Source organism: Mya arenaria, chromosome 6, assembly GCF_026914265.1.
Source record: "Mya arenaria isolate MELC-2E11 chromosome 6, ASM2691426v1".
Classification (NCBI taxonomy): Eukaryota; Metazoa; Mollusca; class Bivalvia; order Myida; family Myidae; genus Mya; species Mya arenaria.
Genome location: NC_069127.1, coordinates 19048401 through 19060726, shown reverse-complemented (window position 1 = coordinate 19060726; position 12326 = coordinate 19048401). Strand labels below are relative to the sequence as shown.

General features: G+C 34.8%; 1 protein-coding gene across 5 annotated transcripts in view; it reads right to left on the bottom strand.

The window, feature by feature from the left end:
- Nucleotides 1-12326, bottom strand: part of LOC128237252 (SH3 domain-containing kinase-binding protein 1-like) — a 37622-nt gene that overhangs the window by 23657 nt on the left and 1639 nt on the right. For all 5 annotated transcript variants that reach the window (XM_052952607.1, XM_052952606.1, XM_052952605.1 and 2 more), the window contains exons 2-5: nt 7804-7961; nt 6301-6430; nt 2193-2299; nt 1197-1314 (exon numbers count right to left, since the gene is read on the bottom strand). In XM_052952607.1, the coding sequence (XP_052808567.1) occupies nt 1197-1314; nt 2193-2299; nt 6301-6430; nt 7804-7961 (513 nt within the window). The remainder of the gene's footprint in view (nt 1-1196; nt 1315-2192; nt 2300-6300; nt 6431-7803; nt 7962-12326) is intronic.

The following is a 12326-nucleotide window of genomic DNA, read 5'->3' as shown; positions in this document are numbered from 1 at the left end:
AAATTTTCATTTCCCATGAAATAACAAAAGAACTAACAATTAACTTCAGTTTTGAGTAAAATAAATATAAAAAATGCTTTATTTTCAAATAAGCCAAGAGTAAAAAATATAACTCATTTGTTAATGCATGTCCACTTAAATTCTATTATTCAAATTGTTTTCCTTATAGAAAACAATACAACAATCAATGCAATTCTGCCACAATGAATAGTTGGTAACAGGCCCTTACTTCCTCAATTTCATTTTTTTTATATTCAGTTTCTAATTAGAACATAAAAATCTCTTTTTTGCATCTTTTAATTATGTTTTCCTCATTAAGATCAATTAAAACCTCAGGAAGTCTACTTCAAGCATGTTTTTCAAAAAGAAGGACATTTATGTGATTCTTACTGAGGAAACATGTACTTAACTGAACAACCACACAATAATTATAAATATCTACATATTGATCTTGTATAAATGATCTTAACAGTGGACGATTATTGCAAATGGCAAATAAAAAAATGAAAATAAAACATGGAAAATTGAGGTATGATCTTCATAGTTAATGAATGCAATATGCACATATTTTATGGTTTTCTATTAAGCATCTCATGAATTTAACAGTTCATAAATGGTAGCATTGTATTGCATGATGTGCTGTTAGCAAAATCAGTTTATTATCATTGCTGGTATCCAAGCTATTGGTACAATTGTTTCAGATAAGTGTAATATCTCCTTTCTAACTCCACTATTAATTGGTATTTATATTTCCCTAGTCTACTACGGAGAGAAAACTTAACATTTATGCTATTGTATGAACCGTAAGAGTATATGACACAATTGTTGATTTGGTATTGCATGTCATTATTTCACCAAGATGATAGGGGTAACAAGATGATAGGGGTTCCCAGATGATAGGGGTTTGATAGGGGTTCAAAGATGATAGGGGTCCCAAGATGATAGGGATCCCAAGATGAAAGGGGTTCCATAATAATAGGTGTACCAAGATGAAAGGGGTTCCAAAATGATAGGGTTCCCAAGATGATAGGGTCCCAAGATGATAGGGACCCAAAGATGAAAGGGATCCCAAGACGCGTGGAGTTATGTATGAAATAGGGCTCAGTAACCAGAAAATTGTAACACAGACTCAGTTTTCTGTGTAAAGGGAAATCTAAGCAATAACATAATGTCATGAAAATACCTCTGGTACTCACCAATTTTGGTATCAGGCGTCTCAGAGGTCTCGGCAGAGTCCTCAATTATTTCAACAAAGTTGGAGGGGAACATGCCCTGACGCCCATTCAGCTGCCCCTCCCACCAACCCTCCTCCTCCTGCAAAGATAATATTCATACTTGTATAACACTATGAGCCAAAAAGAGCAATGCATGTGAATGCTTTTTTATTGTTTATCTTTCAGTTCAACTAAAATGGATAAACTGGAATACGCTTATAAAGGGCTTCTTTATAATTGACCCCATTTGTATTTGGCACAAAGGAGTTCAACAACAGCTCTGCCATGTGAGCACCAATGATTGTTCAATTTTATTTTGTTCCAAATGCCATTCAAATATCATGAAAGAATTTAAAGGGGCTATACACCGTATGATGAAATAGCGGAAAAAAAGAAAATTGTCTTAAAATGACATAAACTTGGTATCAATCTGTACAATGCATTGAAGCTATCTAATTGAAGTACCACATAGTAAACAATTAATTTATTTTAGCAGATTTTTCGTATTTTTCCATTAAAAAAGATTAATAGGTATGTCTACCTAGAAGAATTTATTCTTATGCGTGATTGGCTAGTCGGTCTTATCACGTGATATTACCAAGTTAGGTAAAGGTATAGCTTAAATATTCTAATGGTTCAGGGTAAGCCTTCATACCACAGTGGATACAACACTGAACTGCAATTTTGGCGACACCCATTCGAACCCAGTCTCCAGCTCGATTTTTTTTTTACATTTTGGTAATAAAATTACTATTATCATATAAAAGAGTAAAACAATTTATTTAATAATTGTCCTGAGAATCGGTACAGAAAAAAACTTTTTTTAAAGTCCCTTTGAGTATGGGCAAGGTTTAACTTCTTGCAGAACAAAGACAAAAAACAGACGAGCTAAAATTCCAAATCAAAACTTTAATTATAGCAGACTACTACCATAATTAACTACACTGCAGTGTATGTAAAAGACATGCAATTAATGACCTGCTTAATGATGTCTAACACTTCTCCCAACTCCAGCTTCAGTTCATCTTCTTGTTCTGGCTCATAGGAAAACACAACCTTCGCTCGCTTCTTCTTAGCCCCGGAATCTGTCATTTTCAGAACATTCAATTATCATACAAATTTGGTCACAGTGTTGTATTTAAACAATTATAAATACTCATTTTCAATCATATATATTAAGCCCATACAAATCAGGATCACTTCACAAGAACCAAATAAAGTTATTTTCACAAACTTTGGCACGATCATGTGCTATAACCTTAACTAGCATATACATTTAACAGAAATAAACCATGCATGAATATGAAGGAGAAATCAGTAGGTTGTCTAATTGTTATTCATGCTTTTGAGAATAAAACAAAACAAGTGCACTAAGCAGTGATCATCATAAGGGCTATTCCATTTAAACATATAACCCAGGGGGGGACGGCAATTTTTTTAATCATATATGGTGGGGTGTCTTTTTCGCTAATTTGCATCTGTAGGTGGTTGCCAGTTTGTGAAATTTGCTTCTGATGGGGGGTGTCGAAATTTAAATTGCATATGACGTAAGGGTGAAAATCCCTTCAGACCGATCAAACAGATAATTTGTGTTACCTCCCTTGAATTGTTTATACTTTGCGGTACACTTATACCTGACATATTTGCAGTGAATTCAAACATTTCCGCCGTGATTTGAAGTTTCTCACACGACGATTATTGACTATAATTTTTCCGATAATCTTACAATCTAGATGCAGACGCAGTAAACACGGTAGATGGTTAACTTACCTAGAGAAAAATGGGATCATACGGTATTCGACTGAGCGATTTAAATACAATACATTGCCACACGACCTTAATCTCAAGTTTAACTTACCAGTATTAAAACATGTATTGAAATGTGTCGTACATGTCGGCTGCATATCAAACGGAAAAATGTTGTGTGCTCGTGCTCTGACGCCAGAAAGTGTATTGTTTCATCTGCAGCCGACATAATTATATGACACATTGCAATACATGTGTTAATTAGTTATCCTTTCACAGGTGTTTGTGATGGGATGGGACTTGCATTAGGGGAAATAAATAACAATTGATTATTGCGGATTAATTATTGTAACGATTAATGAAATGTGTCTTAAAACCTGCCATTTAGCCTGTGTATAAGCAAAGCCTAATCATTACTACATTAGTAAAAAGTAAGTTTTATTTCGGACAAGGAAAAAAATTAACTCGGTGAACAATATCCAAAATATTTGCATTATACAGTCAGCAAAATGTGTCTCCTGTGATCTACCAAGTGTTTGGACCGAATACACCCATTTGCAATCACAGCCAATTAGAAGATATCGAGTGTTTATCGTAGCGAAACATCTATTTTTAGCAGATGGTCGCGTAAATCTGATGGTTGTAATTTTGCCACTTTTAATGGGGTGTCTATGGGTTTTTTTGACATCGACAATGTTTTCTTCTAACAGGTAACCGTAACAGAGCATGCGCGAATTACGGAGAATTCTTCCCAATATGATTTCGAATCTGAAGACTCTTACATACGCCGAAGTAAGAATAGTAATCAGTATTAAAATAGGTCAGAAAAGAATGTGACCTTATGGTTTCTACAACAATTCTAACCGGTCGATTTCTGGTTTTAACCGGTCAAATAGGCCGGCGGCCGGTTCATTTTGAGAACCCTGAACACCTATTGATAGTTGGACTGTAATTGTTGGTTTGACAACCGTTGTTGGCTGGACTGCTGGATGGACAGCAAGTGTAATGGACAGGCTAGTGATGTTTGAACTGCAACTGTTAGTTGGACAACTATTGTTTCTAGATGGCTATATTTATAGATTGGACCACGAGTGTTGTTTAAACAACTATTAATTGATTGTGAGTGTTGGTTTGACCATAAGTGTTGATTGGACTGCGATTAATAAATGGACCTCTTTTGTTGCACAGCTACTGTAAATTGGACAGCGATTATTGGTTGGATTCCCATTCATTGGTCGTGTTTGTCAGACTGTTTGTTTTTCTAAGCCATGATTATTGATAGTCATATAATATGCAGGGCTTCTAAAAACCGGCAATTCGCCGGTCTGGACCGATTTTGACCAAGCCAGACCGATTTCAGTTTCAAAAAGTGTAAAAAAAATCGGTCCGAAATTTTGTCATTTTTTTATAATTTCGGTCCAAAACGACTAGGCCAGTAAAAGTTGCAGAAATTGTAACACACAAATATTCATGGGTCATTCACACATTCAAAACCACCCCCAATAGGTCATAAAAATGTCTTAGTTACCATGTGACTAATGCGATCAGCTGCTTTTTCCGCTACACTGATCACTCTATAGCATATCTGTTAATTAGCAGACGCTTGCAATCGGTCCAATCATGTGTATTGGGTGGTTGTAGAAGACACGATTAAACAAACTATGTGTTAATTGTGTGCTTGCAGCTATCCTGATTAAGTGTTAAAATCGGTCCATATTTTCACATGGCAATATGAATATGCTATGTCGTCGTCAATCATTACATGATATATCCGTTTGTTGATTACCAAACTGTTAAATTTAAATTGTTCTTTTAAATGTGCATATGTCATTGTAAATCCGAACCTAGTCATACATAGGATATCAACAGCGACACGCTTGATTAACTACATAGTATGGAAGCTGAGTGCGCCGCTTACGTCATTTTAATTCGCAGTAATGAAAAAATCAATATCACACTTATAGCTTGAAGCCCCGATTATAAATCTAGATATATATTATTATTCAAGAGTATCAGTTGACCCACTGTATATAAATCATAATACTGTTTCACATTTTGTCGTCTGACCGCTAAATTCGACAGCCACAGTTATTTACGATCGCAGTCGTTCTTATTAGAAAGGCCGCAAAACTCGAAGAGAATCTCATTTGAATTAAGCTTGTATCAATGACTATCTGAATCGGCTATGCAGCTCTAGAACTCTCTTAGGAATTGCGACATCGCGGAAAAATATTGACAGAAAAGACGTCGCGAAAATGTGTGACATTTCTAAGAAATCGGACTTTTGAACAGGTCTTTCTTTTTCTTTTTTGGGGGGGGGGATCTTTCAATAAATCTCTTTGCCACTTTGAAGTCAAGGGACAGGGCTTTTTCACCTTCTTTGCTAGGGGCCGAAATAAGGCTACTTCACAATTGGGGAAAATGGCATTTTTTCCCAATTGCCAGATATTTTTTTCCCAATTGCCAGATATTTTTCCCAAAAAGGAAGATCTTAATTCAAACATTTATTCTGCTTGAGCAAATTATTCTTTTTTATCTTTTAAGTTGACATAAGAAGTAATCTGTATAATTTAAACGTTATTCGAGGACCAAATACTCCATAGAATTATATTATCGCTTTCCCATTTTGAAACGTTAACGCATTTAAATTTCCCAATTTGCAGAATTTCACGCGTTTAAATTTCTCAAAGCTTTTGCCAATTTCTGAGAAAAGATTCACAGGGTATGTTCAAAAAAGTTAAAATCAAGTTCTCTTTGACAAATGGACTGGAGATGTGCCTTGTGATTCTTCCTATAGCAATAAATCGATGATTTCAATGTAACTTCAGCAACAAGATAGTTTGAAACATAAAACACGGTGACTATAGAGTGTAAAATTAAAATGATAGTAACTCTTCAAATCTTGGGAAAATGTTGTGAATTAAAACAGAAACTGTTCAATATCTGTATCATCATTAACAGCATCCATAAAAGCCTCATGTAAGATCAGTGAATTTATTTTTTTACCTTTTATACTTGTAAATTTTAAATCGCTTCTGAAGGGGGTTATAACGGATCTATAATAACAAATCGAGGTAGGACACCCAAACGGTTAATTTGTTTCTGTAGGGGGGAGGGCTAGTTCAAAAGTGCCTTCCCCCCGTGGGTTTTATGTTTAAATGCAATAGCCCTTAGCACAAGCTCACATGTCTAGGCAAAACCCAAAAATGCATATTGTTATATGTTTATGCATTGGGCTTGTGGGATATAATCTTAAAATATCATAATATACTTAACTGGTTATTCAAGAAAATCTTAGTTTCACCGACTTTGGTTCAGAATAAGTGATTGAATAGGGTACCTTTCTTCCGGATCATTGGTGTTTCGTTATGTGGTCCCAGCTTGAGTTTGTTGGCAAGGTCCTTCACAGACTGTCTCTTTGTGGCCTGGACATCCTTCTTCTTAGGTTCTTTCTCTTCCTTCTTTCTCACCTGGTAAATGAGAAGACAACACATGTAACAAACTTTCACTTCTGTTTGTCACAAGTCTGTAGATTTCAGAAAAACCGGGATAACTTAATAAACAATAGGATTCTTTTGCAGGTCTTCTAATGCCAGAGGACGGATTCGGTATTTGAACTAGACCAGCTCAAGTCCATGGAAAGACCTTGCTATGAGTGTTCATAGAATTTGCAGTCAAATTGCACGCTTTAAGTAACTGAGATTTACCACAACGATATATATCTTGCAATACTTGTAGGCTAGCTAATTTCCCATCAGTTGCTACTTAAAAGGTTTTCTTTAAAATAAAATAAATTCACACAGCACAGACATGTTACACAACGACCTTTACAATAAACTATTGAATTTATATGATATTATAGTAAATAGATGCATACAAAAAAATACAGAATATAAAACTCCAGTTTAAAAATAGAACGTGAATTGTGATTGTCAATAGAGTGGTTCTGAAATATGAGAAATAAAGTAGAGGCATATACATTTGTTATAAATACATTTTCTATTTCTATCTTTTAAATATCATTAATAGAATTTGAATAATGAATTTGAGTTAATCTTCGCCTGTGGATAACAAAAATGTCCAAATGCACACATTCTTCAACAGTACAGGTATTTTTTATGGATATTACAATGTCAGAAATACGGAAGTTAGGGAACTATTAAGTTTCTCTCATTAAAATAAAGAAATGCAAAAATTGAAATTATATTCAAAAAAATTAATGGTTAAAAGAAAACTATCACCAACTATAAATGGCCATATATCAAAAACCTGAAGTGTTTGACTAAAATCACTTTTTAGATTATGAAAGACAATAGTGTACATTATAATGATTGCAAAACTACTACTGGAAGATGTTCATTTTTAATCCAGTGTTACTTACATGTAGCTGCTCAAAATACTGTGAAAATGGCAATTACATGTAGGCCGTAAGGGAATATCAGAAATTCCCCTAAGTTTTTGTTTAGAGGACTGAAGGAAGTGAACATCCTATTCATCATCTTTATGAAAGGGGAATAAATTTAGGGCTTGGTACCATTACAGTGCTCATGATTGGAAAAACCTAGACTAGCACAGTCATTGAAATTAGACGAATTCTTATACTTTTGCTTGGCATCAAATTTTTGATCAAGCCATGCTATATAAAATTCAGAATTTGAGCCAGCCCGTAAAATATTTTACCAGTGCAGGGCTTGTGGGCTTGTGTTAATTTCTGACCACTGCTAGCATTTATATCCCTCATTCAACATTAAACTAAACATTCATGTATTAAAATTAGGCACACAGATATAGATAAACTCTTAGTTTAACAGGCTTGGTTAACAACTGTTTGTAACACAAGTACCTTAACGAAGTTGTCTGGAAACATGCCCTTCTTGCCATTGAGTTCCCCCTCCCACCAGCCGCCCTCGGACATGACAACATTGCTGAGAACATCTCCCACCTTGATTGACAGCTCGTCGGACTGCTCTGCTTCGTATGCATACTCTACCTCCACCTCCACTGAAATATTAAGACAAATGTGCAGCCACTATACTTGTTAGATTTACATGTATGTTAGCATTACAGATCACCAAAATCATCATTGGAAGTTAAACATTCAATACCATACAGTGACTAAAAATAAAGAAACAGAAAATGTTGATGTTCAATAACTAGTGTCATTAAAATAATAAACAAAGTACATTTGACCACTGATGGTGACCAAAGGCATATTCATGATGATGAACACATTAATCAATTCAATGTACATGTAATTTTCATCTACATACTTGTATTGCACCTTCACTTTGCATGTGCCAATGACAACTTTGACACATACAATGAAGAATATCCAGTTTTATTTTGATAATTGATCAATTAACAAATTGGGAGTCATTTCATGGTTTATTGTTAATATTCAATAAATGTTAATTTGGGGCTTCTCTGGGATGCACAGTAAGTCAGAAATGAGGGTCCATAGCAAGAAATATTTGTCAGGGACTCAGGTTTTAGGCTCTCTCTGAAATAACATCCCTAGTCCGTGGAGCTTTCAAGTGACTTTTTCATCCAATCAAATTGCATCAGTTGGCCTCAGTAGCATACTTGTATCTGGATTGTAAGTTGAGACAAACCATGTGTGTTACGTTCAAGTAAGTTTGATAAACAAACATTAACAACATAGAAGTCATAACCCTCTGTGAGTCATACAAAAGAAAGGGTGGTGCTAAAACCTGGTATCCGGTATCAATATTGGGAAAAACCGGTATCACAGTTTATGGATTATGTTCATACCGGGTTTTTCGTCACAATTGGTACCAGGTTATACTTCTTAAGAAATCATAGTATCATTTGGCCAGGTATCATAGTTTACAATAATCTACTATGACTTTTAAGATGTTAAAACCACAACTGTGAGAATGATAAAACATATATTTAAGCATAGATTAATAGAATTACCCACTTTTAACAAAGTGTACCTTGAGGACAGTAGAGTTGAATTCAAAGTACCTTTTGATGTTAAATGTGATAACGCAAGAGTTGATAATGTTGATTCATTTAAATTACACTCAATGTTTTCGCTTAAGTACGAAATAGTGTTTTGGCCTTTCAAACACCAATAAATTACTATCATAAACAATCGCAGAATTATATTTTATTGATCTTCAAGTAAATGTGCACAAGTTAGGTTGTTTAAAGAACAATTTGAATTTAAAATATATCTAGTTAAAACACAGCATAGTAGTAGTTACTTCAGAACATCAAGACAACCATGCATTAATGACTGTAAGTTTAAAGTTCGGTATTACAATTCATGAAATATATTGTTAGCAAAGTTAATTTAATTAGAATATAAACTAAAAATCACTACTTTTTCTAAAGCTGCACTCTCACAGATTTACCATTTTTACAACTTTTTTTTTTTTGGTCTTGAAAAGAGCAAAAGTTTGTGTAAATATCTGCAAACCAATGATATGAGATTGCTGACAAAAAATCAGATTGTAGATTTTCATATTTCCGTTCAAAAAATTAATGTTTTATGGCCTAAACCGTTATTAACGGTTAAAGAAAAATGCATAGTACATCAACTTTTAAACGTAAAAATAAATATCTGAGGTCTATTTTTTGTCAGCAGTCTTATTAAACTGGTTTCCATGGATTTTCGCAAAAATTGCCTCGTTTCAAGACAAAAAATACAAAAGTTGTCAAAACGTTCCAATCTGTGAGAGTGCAGCTTTAAAGGGACTGTACTGTCTGTACACCAGATTGGCACCAAAAAGTTTTTTTCTGTAATGAATCTCATGACAATTAGCTAATAGAATGTGTTACGCTTTGATATCATAATTGTAAAAAAAAGTACCAAAATGTAAAAAATATTGTACCCGTGTCGCCAAACTTGCAGTCCAGCGTCATATCCACTGAGCAACGACAGCTTACTCAAATCGGGTGACATAATTAAGCTATACACCTACCTCGGTAGTATCACATGATAACACCGACTCCCCAATCACGCATAAGGAATGAATTCTACCTGGTAGACATACCCAGCAGTGTACGAAATTTGAATCCACTAGCCCATTCAGGCTACCAGATAGGAAATTTTACTAGCCTGAAACCAATTCCACTAACCCAAACTTAAATACTATAAAGTATCACTCGTTCGGAATAATTTTTGGAAGTTTGAATATGATTCCACAACGATTCTGATCATCTAATCAAGCACGCTCATACAGTTTCAATAAATGCTCCCCAATCTGAACTATGCGTCAATAATAAACAAGAGATGTTTGTCAAACATTATGCCCCCCCTGAGCGCCATGTTGTCAGGATTATATCGACAACTGAATGAAATATGCATGGACCGAAATGACAGCTGATTTGTTGCCGTTAAGGCAGTTTTAAGATTATGACCATTAAAGTGTGAGGATAGATTGTGTTATGACCATGACCTTTGACTCCATGAACTCAAAATCCAGAGTCATCAGCTGGTCACCAGAAACCTAAATGTCAAGTTCGAGGGCCATGGGTGCAGGCATTGTCAAGTTATCACACAGACAAGTTTTTTTCATTCAAGGTCACTGTGACCTTGACCTTATGATTTAAGGGGTCATCTACAAGTCAGATGCAACTCCAAGTCAAGTTTGAAGGCCATGGGTTCAGGCATTGTTGAGTTATCACTCGGACGACCTTTTACCTTTCAAGGTCACTGTGACTTTGACCTTTGGCCTGATGACCCCCCAAAACAATAGGAGTCATCTACTGGTCAGGCCCAACCTCCATGTCAAGATTGAGGGCCATGGGTGCAGGTATTGTTCAGTTATCACTCGGACAAGCTTTAAAATTATTTTACCATTAAAGGTCACTGTGACCTTGACCTTTGACCCGATGACCCCCAAAATCAATAGGGGTCAACTACTGGTCAGGCCCAACCTTCATGTGATGTTGGATGACCATACGTCCAGGAATTGTTGAGTTATCACTCGGACAAGCTTTGGTCTACCGACGGACCGACCGACCGACATTCCAACATGCCTGTGCAAAGCAATATACCCCCTCTTCTTCGAAGGGGGGCATAATAATAGTCATGCATATATTAGTGTAGTCATCAAAAGTTCAGTAACTAATAGTTTTCAAAAAGGTAATACGAGAAATATGAGAAAAATATTTTCTGAACATATCATTTATTTACTACAAGTTCTGTTATTCAATGCATCCTTGTCAATCCGATATGCACCAGCTATTGTGCAATGACATTTTTCTCTTTTCAACTTTCAGTTTCACTTTCAAGTTTCGGAAAATGTTCCGATGTTTATATTGCCAATATTCCTATAATTGTTCTTTAAAATAAATGGCAAAGCAATTCAAATTTGTAAAATAGAACCTTAATGCACTGTACACTGACAACAAGTTAACTTTGTCCAACAGTTCTCCTTTCACTTTGATTAAATTTGTCAGGAAGTAAACAGGCACCTGTAATAATATAGTGAATTTACGCTGTATACTCATTACTGCAACCTATGTAAAGAATATACTAGAGTATGTACATGTACATAACAAGGCGAATGAAAAAGTGAATAAAGACTTTATATTTCGTGGGATTTTTAATTTGTGGATCACCCAGCCCACAAAAACCATGAACATTAATGTCCCACGAACATTAATGTCCTACAAACATTAATGATATCACAGTATATAGTAAGTAGTTTAGGGTTTATTGCTCAAAATTTATGTTTGTTATACATGTGTTTGTATTGATTTTGAAAAAGAATGCCACTTTAAATAAAATTGGTTGTGTGTTTTTCATGCACTATGCCAATAAGGAAATGTTATGACTATTGCTAGAACTAAGAAGTATTAACAAACCAGTTACTACAAAAAAATAAGTCATAAATATTAAGGCTCCCATGTTTACTAATTTTGTAAACATGTACACAGGACATAAAAAAAACCCAAATTGATGCCGTTTATTAAATGTCATAGTAAATAAATACTACCTAAATGCATGTTTACAGTAGTTATCAACCTTGACGTGTTATTGATTCATTGTACAAGACTTGTACTACAAGTTATACATATGAATGAATGTCCACTAGTATTCTAGTCTGCATGTATTAATATAGTAAGATTCCAAATTGAACTTTCTGTTTAACTGTATCTGTCATCGAAATTAGACTTTTGAATGAACAAGCCCGAATTCTTATACTATTGCTTGGCATCAATTTTTTTAACAAGCCCTGCTACATGTATATAAAATTCAGAATTTGAGCAAGCCCGGAAGACATTTTACCAGTGCAGGGCTTGTGCTAATTTCAACCACTGCTGTATATCATAACTCTTTACGCAAATTAATCCAAAGAAAAAAACAACATTCATACTGTATTCACGCAA